General features: G+C 35.2%; 1 protein-coding gene across 1 annotated transcript in view; it reads right to left on the reverse strand.

The window, feature by feature from the left end:
* Nucleotides 1-296: 296 nt before the first annotated feature.
* Nucleotides 297-12,412, reverse strand: part of LOC139709507 (uncharacterized) — a 30,237-nt gene continuing 18,121 nt past the window's right edge. Inside the window, exons 4-5 of the mRNA XM_071621466.1 lie at nt 4,223-4,344; nt 297-3,428 (exon numbers count right to left, since the gene is read on the reverse strand). Coding sequence (XP_071477567.1) covers nt 3,192-3,428; nt 4,223-4,344 — 359 coding nt within the window. The 3' untranslated portion in view covers nt 297-3,191. The remainder of the gene's footprint in view (nt 3,429-4,222; nt 4,345-12,412) is intronic.

Below are 12,412 nucleotides of genomic sequence, written 5' to 3' on the forward strand. Positions count from 1 at the left end.
TATTTTTCCCCTCAGTAATAATTCATGGTGTTGATATATTTCGACATATTGAGAATATGTATTTTTATTTCCATATTATTGTTCTTTTCTCAAATGTTTGTACATTGCTACTCTTTGTTGAATATGAAATAAACAAAACGAAACGAACCTATATCATGACGATGATATTCTGGACCAGCTTATTTCAAATTCAATATAGTCAGCTGCAGAAGTAAGGGAGAACAATTCGTTTTTAAAACTTATTTTTGTTTTGGGTTTTATGTTTGTTTGTTTTTTTCAAATACCTTTTCCTCGTCAACTTTGTATCCATGGAAAGGGAAAATGTGAAAGAACACAGATACGGTTGAAAACATGTACACGGATACAACAATGTTCTTCCTTGGTAGCTATCCGTTTATTATTTTGTTACGAAAGCTTATGTTCACTATTTACAAATCGTGCTCAACAGCAGCACAATCATGGATCGAAACTAGAAAAGCACTAACAAGTAGCATAAACAGTATTTGCATGAACGACAATAAAGCTTATATCCAGAATCGAACACTGCCATTTTTCATCAAACCGTGATTGTCATAACACAGTTGATGCGTATATTTATACAATACAGTTGATGACACGATCTTGACTTATAAACAAACGTAATTTAGGTGCATTTGTGATTACAAAAAAGAAGAAGAGAAAAATGAGATTCACATACCCAAAATGACAAGATATGGTCACTGCTTTTCATTCTATTGTCTCTTTCCATTGCAATATTCCCATCTACATACAATATCGATAACACATACTCGCGCTTCCATCGTCATAACCCTTTATAGATTTAATACATGGTTTACCAGGTTCCGATTACTGGTCGATTAATGAGGTACGCATGAACACACATACATACATACATACACACACGCACACACACACACACAAACTCAATTTCTCTTTTTTCGGATCCTATTATCTTTCTTTCCCTTTTACAATAAAATACCAAACATTCAGTCCATCACGTATCTTCCCCTGTAAGAGCCCCCGAACAAATAGAAAAAAAAAAAGAAAAAAAAGTTTACTGACGCATTCGAATCCTTTTCAAACCTCTCAATAATGTTCATCCACGCCATCTCCAGAACCTTTGCCTAATATAGTGAAAAAGGGTCTTCGCAAGGGCTATATTGTTTTTGGAATAAAGAGGGTTGTTAAAACTCTCTAGATAATCATTGCCATAGCCTAAAATCTGTAAAAAGTGGTTCACTCATCAGTATCAAGTTCATAATTAATCTGCACAGTATCAACGCAACTGTTGTTTTTAAGTCTTCTGTATGGTTTCACGCTTCTATGATAAGTGGAAAACGAAAGAATAATAGACATAGAAAAGTATAAGTGCAGCGAAAAAATACTGACATACGTTACTTTCATGTCTCCGAAAAACTCGAATTTACATGGAGGAAGAATAACTCTGTCAAAAACCACTAAAACGCCCAAATTAACAGAGTGCAAAGTGAGATTTTCGTGAAGTTCAAATTATGAAAGAAAACACGGCCAGCATCAAAATTATACACAACTCATTGAAAGTGGTTATTCCTAAACAACCCGAAATAAATCATGGAAGACGGAACATGCAGGAATACCACTTCTGACAAATTGGGCTTCGAAGATAAGGGTTTATCGGAGACACTGAGTTGTCCGTTTAGTGTGCATGGAACAGAGAGAAGATTTAAAACTTCATGGCAAACACTGTAATTGGATTGTCAGATTACCAAATACTTAGTACAATCGTAAATAATATTGTGTTCATTGTTATGGTGATTTATAAACACTATCACTGACTATATATAAGTAGTACTTTGTCATCAGGACAACTTGTGACGTAATGTCTTAAGATATTACAACTTTTTCTTTTTTACTTCCAATTTAGACAAAAGGGGATGACTCTATAAGAACAAAACTAAACAAACAAACAAATAAACAAATCAGCCGAGATGCCCGGACAAACATACTGAAAATGGTTGTAAGTCTATGAATGGAACAACAGTAGAAAAAATCGTCTAAATGTGATGCAAAATATTGCATAACGTTAAAAAAACAAAATGAAGACGGCTGTTTGACATGAGGTAAGGAAGAAACGTAATGGAGGTTTAAAGACAAGAATAGGCCAGAGGGCTCCCTGTCTTTGATTAATTTAAAACAACAACAACCCTAAAATATCTTACACTGTAATGATAGTCCGCATTACGTAGGTGAAAGACGAGGTAATCCTGTTATTTCCCATATATACCTGTAGGACAGGAAAAAAGTATAATCCATGCACGACATGCGATATTTGCTGTCTCAAAAGAAGTCTTTTTGTTAAGCCTTTTCTCAAGAAATATCAAGATACCTTAAATATAGTGTCATATTTTAAAGTGAAAACATGCTTTATATTACCTTACATTCAGAAAAAGAGTTATATCCATTTTGGCAGCGTAATTTGCCAAAATCTCCGGAGCATTTAGTTTCCTTGCTCAACAAACAATGATATTCTACGTTGTACAATGTCAACATTTTTCCAAACTTTTTGGCAGCTTATTTCAAGATTTCTTTCTTTTTCATTGTCAAAATAATGTGTTTTGGTTTTCGTGATGACACATTATGATTTACGTCGTATATTGATCTACATTTTAAGATATCTGGCAATCAAGCATTGCTTACAGAGCAACACCATTATTTTCTTTCCATAAATACACAGTAACTTGAAAGGGCGTTCAACTTGTTTTTTAATTGCTTTAGTACGAATGCGGCCGCACAATTGGTGTTCACATGAACCAACGTATCCATAACGTTTGTTTAATGAGTTCATATATGACTCAAGGATGCACAATATCGTATTTCGGTAATTTGATTATGTGATATTACCTGCAGATTATGAAACTTATATATGAACTGACACAGCCATTCTTGATTTTAAGAGTAACACTTTAAAAAAAAATCTTGATATCACTTCAATGGGCTACATTTTCAGAGAGCGATAGTACTTTTAGAATGTCACTCAGTATGGCGCCGCACCGGTTTTCACTCCATATTTAGAATTGTCAAAGTGACCGAAATGTTAGAGTTCTTCTCCAAATTAGCATAACATATAAAAAAACACACTTCCAAATGACTTTAAGCCGTGATATGAACATTGATATACGTTTCCTTGTTTGAATTAATGGGATCCTTTTGGCCTAAGCGATCTTGAACAGGCCAAAATACGAGTTGTTGTAATGGAGATTCACTGTGCGGTTGGGGAAGGCCATGCGGATACTAACGGTAGAATTCGGATGGAGGTATACGACTCCCCCGATGTAGCAGGTGTTGATTCTGCGCTCTTCACTCGCGGGACTTTCGGCACACTTGAACAAGCTGACACCGTTGACAACAATTTCATGTCCTGTGTACCTCCCCTCGTCGTAGTACTGGATCTATATCATCAAATACAGATAAAAATAGGGGACTATATAAATTGTGAACATGATCGTGCTGGTGTAGCTTGCAAGAGAGGGCCTTCACGATCCTTGCTATACATTTCAGCTGAACATCGGCTCACAAGATTATTCATGGAAACATAACATGAGTTTACTTTTTGATACCTTTGATGTCAATTTTAAGGGTTGACCTGCTGGAAGAGGTCATCTTTTGGTCTATTGTTAGAATCCATTGATCATTATATGACATAATACGAATAACCATTCCTTACATACATAGGGAACATACAAACCTCAATGTACGGTACGAATGATGCCAGGGAGAGGGAGAGCTCGATTACATTTTATGTAAATATCTTCGTATGTTCGTACAAATACCACAATTGGCAAAAATATTTACAACGTTTGCAAGCTAGGTATTTGCCAGACGACTGAATAATGTTTCCTGATCTGTTATATATTATACATGCATGGAAGTTAAATCTCAATTAAAAAAGAGTCTTGAGCGTCTTTACCAGGGTGATTTATGGTACTTGCCATTTCGGTAGCCAAATTGGAACCCCTGGATTTTTCGGAATATCACAAATAAACTCGCCTGGCTGTAAACATAGTAAACTCCCGCCCGGCTGATTGTCACATTCCCGCGCATGTGCAGTCGAAACAAGTCCTTCATGGTATCGTCCCCTTCTAACCAGTTCGCGTAACGCCAGAAAGAAACCACAGACCCTACAAATCGATGAAGACACCAGAGAAAAACATGTCTTTAATATAATGGCGTCGATCATTCTCACCTGACTGTAGACGTAGTAAAAACCGCCGGTGTGAACGGTGACGTTGCCGTTTTGAAGAGTGAATTGTCTTCGCTGTCTAAATGGAATCAGGTTGTCAAATTGCCAGTATTCGACCCAAGAACCTATCAAGTTAAGAAGTTAAACAGAGGGAAACTAAGCGCTGTACCCGTATCGACTCTTCCAAGATATTAGGATGGATCACAAACTATAGAAATGTCAATATGATTATGGCAAGTGTGGGGCCTACTATAATACGTATATACACTTACTCTTACATATGAAACACTTTATCATGCATTGTTTACTTCTTGCATCTATTCTTTGAACAGGCAACATGATTACACCAACAGATACACAGGAAAGCCTTCAAACATCTCATAGATTTCCGCAAGCAGAAACCAAACACATTTTCCAATATTCTCTATCAATGGTTAAATTTACGAAGCCTTGTCATACTTTAATTGGCTAGATATGAGGCAGTTTCTCTAAAAATAGATTTCGTTGACTCAAGGAAATCTAATCTATTGATGCTTGAGAAGAAACTATTTATTCAGGTTCCCATAGGGTTGTATTCATGTAAATTACAGTAAAGAACGACTGAATAAATTAGAACAAATTTAAAGTCTAGTAAAAACAACTGTACAATTATCATTCCAATATCACATAACATTGTTGAACGCAATACAGACGCAATGTCATGTTGATAATGTTCTTGTGGTCATTTTGTGCAATCTAAAATGTGTAACATGAGATTGTAAATGTTCTGATATAAGCGACTAATTGGACAAGATTTACACTATCGTAAAATCTAGATATGTGTGATAATAATTACAAATGCAGCATTTGTAAATCGCCGACGATCGAGTGATCTATTCTTTTTAAACGTTTTTTGTTGATTATGTTGATCAAAATTAATCCTCAGTGGAAGGGCATTAAAGAAATATGGGGCTGCAGATGCATGATTTCTCTCTGACACTTGACATAATGTTATGAACTGTTATCGAATTACTACAGAGAAGCACCGATTTCTGCCAGGAACAAACTTTAAGACACCATTTTGTGAATACTGTGGAGCCTAACAACGCATTGTGAATAATTATTTTCGTTCAGTTTTCGGTTTTATGCAGTCATCACAGGTCTAGCATAATTAGCTCCGAAGTGATCTACATTTTTGTACTTCATTTCATAACGAAAAAAGAAAAGAAAAAAATGTCTGCCAGTCAATTAGTAATTATTTTGCGAAGTTTATAGGACACCATCATTTCATTTGATCTGCATTTTCAGCGGGATGGAGCGTTGAAATTCCATAACTTTGTCGTTTGCGATCCAATCAGACAATGAATTCGTGACATTTTATATCTTATCAAACTTGGACAGAGCCATTTTACTTCAGCATGCTGCTCATTCAAAATAAACTGGTTACTGGTATCAACGTGTGAAGAAAACGGCGAATGGAGTACGGTGTACAAAGTGACTGTAAACATCATTAATGGCACATCAATATTTTATAACGTGATGGAAAATATCAACTTTGGCCCCATGTACACGGAACAATATCGTCAAATGCGTATCTTTCTTCTGGCGTTGCACTGTAAATCCTATGAATAGCTTTGCAAAGAAAATTGGGACAGTGCAGGAACACTCTGAACCATGGACCATACACTGTAAAAACATCGGTGTTAGATTTAACACCATGGGTGTTAAATCTAACACCGATCAAACTTCAATAGAGGACCACACCAACAGGTGTAGAAAATGCACTGTGATGGTGTTGAAAAGTGTTCACCTGACACTTCGTGGTGTTAATTTGACACTGTACCTGGTGTTATTTTGACACTGTACCTGGTGTTATTTTGACACTGTACTGGTGTTAATTAAAAAATGACACCACATGGTGTTGATTTGATAATTGTTGGTGTTAATATCAATGGCTTAACACCCGTCCAGCTTCAATAAGAGACCACACCAGCTGGTGTTACTGGGGTGTAAATTTATTTTCACATTTTTTCAAAAATGTAGCATTTTAATGTAAAATTCTTGATCGTCTTGTTTAAATTAGATATCAACAAGAAGTGCAGTTACTAAGAAACTCTTCAAAAAACAGTCTTATATTTGGAAATGACACCCGGAGGTGTTAATTTAACACCATAAATGAGCACAGAAAATTTAACATCAGCTCGGTGTTCACTATTTAACACCGGACTTTTTGCAGTGTAGAAAATCTCTAATGTCAAAGAGAGGGAGATATCGATTGCTATTTTGTTGTACAAATTCGTTTGTTCATATACGTATACATTAAAAAAAATGCGAGAAATCTACTACAGACGACTGAATGAGGTCACGAAAAGCCTGACGTTCATTCATTAACTGAAAAACGTCGTGCTTATTTGACTAGTCATCCTTCGGTATAGGTGAAACAAGCCCCTCGGGTAGTTCTGGGCGGGTATACACCCCAGAGACGGTAATCCTTCCACGCGTGAATAATAATAATTTTCATAAAAAGAGCAGTTGATATGTAGAATCAGTGTATAACACTGAATTTCGAAAACAAACCACCGATTGGCAAAAGAACATCGATTCCATCTTTCATTCGTTAAAAAAACAGGACTCGACATAAATGCATTTAACTGACTCCCAGCTCCACACATGTATACGTGACCCTGCACCACAAAGCAAACAAAAAGCCGCCAGACATGAATTTTTAGTTAAGACCATATTCTGAGAGAGCAGACTTTAAGCTTTAAAATGATAAATAATTCAAATCAAATGGACTCTCCTAACCTATCTAAATATTGGAAAGAAAGCAAAAACTCAGGAAAAGTGTGAACTTAGAAAAGAGGCTCTGACATTTGTCTGAAGTACAGTGTATATTCAAGCACTTAATCTTTACCAATCCGTGCTTTCTGTGCGATGAATGGGACAAAAAACAGGAAGTAAACCACCAGAGTAACAACAATGAAGGGATTATCAGATTAAACTGAAATTAAGCATGCCTCATTAACACATTCTGTCAAGAATCAATGCCAACTTTCAAAGCAGTAGCATTATCCTTTCAAAAGTTATTTGAGTTGAAAGTGAAGAGTGTGTACAAGGTTTTTCAAAAATGAAAAGGGGACTCTAAAGACACACCTAATCACACTATTTTACCAAAAATGTTCGAGATAAACTGCTAAAAAAACACACTTTCCTGCCGTTTCATGATTCCAAATTTCAGTTTAATGTAAAAGAAGACTTGCTCTTTCAGAAAATATGAAAAAGTCAAGATTGGCTAGGTTGACCCATTTCACCTATTTTCAGTCCTCATGCAAAATCAGTGTGTGCGACTTTTTGTTCGTTTTGTGATGCACGGTCACATAATAGTAGCCTTCAAGGAAATAATATGTAGGATGGCTAGCTTTGATAAACTGGTAGACTTTCTGGCTATCTTGACCGCGCAAACTGCCCACGCATATGAAACACATGACTATAGAGGTCTGCGGTCACAGGCACAAGTTTCAATGAGTCAGTCATCATGCAGATTTCACTTTATAAAATTATCTTGAGATATAAAAGTTATAATTATATTATATATGTAATATTGCCACAGTGTAACCTAATAACCCTCAGTGTATCATTACTCATTATTACCATATAAACACAACCAATGGAATCCGAAAGTGACATCATTAAAATATTGTTTCTTCGTATCATCATTTCACATAGGCCTAAACTGTCAGCATTCTCATGTCCAACGAATAAAACTGCCCGAAATTACGATAAGTCATATTGCACTAGAGATGGTCTCAAAAGATAACAAGGTTGAAAACAACAGTTCTTTGTACTAAGTTTTGAAAGTGTGGGTACGAATTTGTATCTATTATTCATAATATTTCAGAGACTTATTTCTACAAATATTACTGCTTGATTAACGCGACAGAATGGTATTGAAGGCAGTATTCATGGAATGCCTTTGTGTATTAAATATTTTGTTTGATCTTTAATATAATCAAATTGAAAATAAAATGACATGGGGCAAACTACGAAGAAACGTTTAATTTATCGAATAATAGAAAAAATAGGATTGCAATTTCCTTTTTTCCCCTGAAAAACAGGTGAATTATTTCTATGCCATAGGTAATTCATTAATTTCTCATTTAGACGAAAAGGTTCGCAGCTGTATCGTAGCGTAGTACGACAAGGGTAACAAGTGTGCAATGTGGTCTGTCTCAAGCAGGGAAGATTCGAAGGAAAAGGGGGGGGGTGGGAGGGGAAACAAAATGGACATTGAGGAAGATGAACCTTCCAGATGAAGTCGAAGAAATTAAATTGAATGATTATGAAATTGAAAGGAAACCAAAGCCCAAATTTTAATGTGGATTGAGTGAAAGCTGCAATATCAGTAGGAGAAACGCATCAGTAAAAGTATGAGAAAAAATAGACAATGGAATTAAAAAAATTTACTTTTCAAAGTTTCGATGCCGTCATTGCTGGATAAAGAGACTATTACACTTCATGACATTATTACGTCATTATGGACGACAGTATAAAGAAAATGTGAAGAAAATACTTTTTTCCCCTCTATAATAAAAGAACACTTGACTTACCTCTTTCAGAAAGCAGGGTAATGATATTATCCTTACAATATTATGTCAGTACAAAGTAAATGAAATTTTGTGAAATTCTTCTGAATATTGTTGTCCATAGTGACGTCATGAAATGTGATAATCTCCTCATCCTTAAAACTGAACAATAAAAAGTTATAACTTTGATTCGATTGTCCGATTTTCTTCAAACTTTCTCTGCGTTCTTCTTTTATTGATGCTTTCACTCAATCTACAATTCTGTTTCGGCTTTGGTTTCCTTTAAACCTTATCAACCGTTTTTATGCAAACTTCTGAGAACGCAAGTCGACCCAAAATCGAAAAAAAATGGCTGAGTCGAAGTGAGGTTATATCCCTGATGGACAAACCCATGCGCTAATTCTTCTGTTAAGTGGAAGTCGAAGGTTTTCCTCCGGTCCCTTGTGACCTGTTAAAAACACTTTGTTTACACTTTAACCCTATCCCCACTTCATTTAGAAATGCTATGGACTTTGCATGAAATTCATCGGGTACCCGCAGGCCTTCAATTTTTCGTTGTGCTCCTCGAGTGCTGATTGGCGCAGAAAACTCCATAGCGTTACATACTTTGTTTAGGTCTCCTACAAATCCCTAAAATTTCCTAGAGCTAAAGTAGAATTCTTTCGCTCGAGTCACCTTGGCACACTTTGTGTGTTTGTAGTTGGTTGCTTTTTTTTAGCTCTAACGTGAACAGGAAAAGTTCGATCCATTTACTATGTAATCAGACTTCTTGTTCTGAATAATTTTGAGTTTCATTGCTACATACCAGGAACGTTGAACATCGTCCAAGCGTACGGATCAAATCGCTCTGGATCTAGTGAAATGAAACAGAAATTTCAAACAGATTTCAGCTGCTAGTATAATGCATCAGCCCAGTCATTTCTTAGCATGCTCAACACTTTAAAGCCCTCAAGAGGAAATGGTGATATGAAACTCTTTCATCTTCTTCAAGAGAATTTTGAAAAGCAAGAAAATTAGTTACGTCTCAACTTCATCATTTGAATAAACACACAATTTCACAAGAGATATGATCCAAGATTTTAAAGGATGTGCTATTGATTAACATTAATTGAAAAATATAAAAAATGAACAGGAAGCCACGCGATTTAACACGAATTTCAAAAATGTGGAGCAGTATTCTCAGAAAAAAAAAGATATATATGTCCATAATAAAATTTCATGGCAGTTTGCATGTGGAAAAACACACACTTGACTATACGCTTTCTTTTTTTTTCGGTTTTATCACTCTGGCACAATGCACACATTTCTTTCAATAGATCGGACAAAGATTAGCACTACAGTCATGATGACTCACTATGACTCACTATTTTTATCTTGTCTTTGGGGTTCAGCCTCGAAAGGTCAATGGCCTGTTGCTGTCCCCCCCCCCCCCCCCCCCACACACACACACACACACTCGCCACTTATCCTGAGTCACAAATTTTGGTTTTTACGTGCATTATTTTGTTAATGATTTTTTTTTCTGTATATTTTGTTATGCTTACATGAAATCACATTGATTTCATTTTCTTTCTTTTTCATGAGATGTGGAAAATAAACTTAAAACTTGAAACATGATCGGACAATAACCTAAGTACCCTTCGATCCTGTGAGTATAAAGATGTAACCAAGGTCACCCGTCAAATATGTGCCCGTGAATGCACTTGCTCGATGCACTTTTTCTTTTTTGTTCTTGTCATGTAAGCTAGAGAAGTTGACATGAAAGACATTCATTTTGTCATTTTACAAAGACTTTGAAGAATGAAACAAACTAATAGTTTTTGTTGTATATGTTATATTCTACATTTATATACTTATTCTATATTAATATATATATATATATACATATATATATATATCACTTTGATAAGTATGCAGCTTCTTCAAGGCGGAACTGGAAAAAATATATGATTATTCAAACATATGCCTCACTTAAACATTCTGTCACTGATTTCTTGACGTGATTCATGTCAATTTTTAACTATTTGGTAAATATCATGGGATTGTTGATGTAATTTGATTGATATACGTGAAAAAAAATGCGAAAAATCAAGTGAAAATGATGTCTGCAGTCTTGTTTAATGGCGATCGAAAGTTGTCGAAATATGATACCAGTATATATCAATTTCGCGTCAAAATGCCAAATTATGTAAGTTTACAAGCGAAAATGCGTTTGGCATCACACAAGACTGATTTACAAAAAGTTTTATGTTACTTGGCACTTGAAATCACTATTCTTTTAAATGTAATGGAAAGATAAGCGTCTCTACAAAAGGTTTGGCCACTGTTTCCCTTACAATTAGCCATCTCTCTATCTTTCTCTCTTGCGCAAGGGTTCATTTGAGAATGAAATTTTGAAAATCATGTGTGGTATATATAAAAGATGTACTGAAAAAGTGAAATTAAGGGGTTTTGTTTCTTTTCCTTTTTTTCATTTCAATTTCAGATACCGGATTCAGTTTGACAGTCTATTTATAATGCATCAATCCTTTCATTTTCAGTGAGGGAATAAGAGTAAAGGCGGGAATAAACATAAAGTCGGGAAAACAGACAGAAAACAATAGTATACAGACACACCCACATCCACACACACATACACTCGAACAAGGTTTGCTGTTAGCAAGCTATTGGACGAGGCTGTATCGCGATATGATATAAATCTTTTTTTAGCATTCCTCCCCATTTCCAGCATTTCCGTAAAATATTCTGTAAACTCGTCTTTTATTATGTATTGTGATGTAATTTATGCATTGAATTTATGTAAATAATATTCATCTGTTTCTGTTGGAAATGAAAAAAAAAATGAATGAATGGAAAAAAAAAATGAATATTGTTTGCTTAGATATTGTCATATCCAGAGTATAGATTGAAACCATTCTAGAATACCAACTTACATCTCCTAACAAAACTATTTTGTTAGTCTCTGTTACATTTCTTGCAAACAGGGCGGAAGTGTGTTGTAATATTAAAGAATTTCCCGTTGCTATAAATATATATATCATGAAGTAAGGTACTTTTTTCATGTTTCAAAGTAGGTTTTGCATTTTCACTGTAATAAATAAAGTCCCTAATCCTTACGATAAGCCCGATTCCTATTGCTTCAGAACGTTATTTCTTTACCTGCAATTTAGAATAGGGGCTTGATACTGCGTTTTTCTTTTCTTCGAAATTTCTACCTGATATTTTTTGTTTTGCTTTTTATAGTTCCCACTGAAGCTTCTTTCAATCCTTTAAGAGGAATTCAAGTCCAGTTTAGAAGTTAGTCCGGTAAGAAAGTAAAATCGTGCGAGTACAAGAGTGAAAATGTGATTAAAATCGGATTAAAACAATCAGGGAAGTTATGATTTTGTGAAGTTTGGCTCATTTCTACAGAATGGTTGTCGTACAGCTGAATGGATATTCAATGATTGAACTGATAATCTTCTTTTATTTCTCCATTAATCGTGTACAAAAAAAAAATGGCGAAAATTCAATGTTTCTGTTATCAAAGTGTACAATCATGTTATTTCTGGTAGAATAACTTCAGCATAATAATCAGTTAGATATATCAGGGCTTGAGACTGGTTAGTAATTGCGTTTACATGTAAAACTG

Source organism: Diadema antillarum, unplaced genomic scaffold (assembly GCF_040938485.1).
Source record: "Diadema antillarum isolate AM-2024a unplaced genomic scaffold, OU_Dant_1.0 seq00001440_RagTag, whole genome shotgun sequence".
Lineage (NCBI taxonomy): Eukaryota > Metazoa > Echinodermata > Echinoidea > Diadematoida > Diadematidae > Diadema > Diadema antillarum.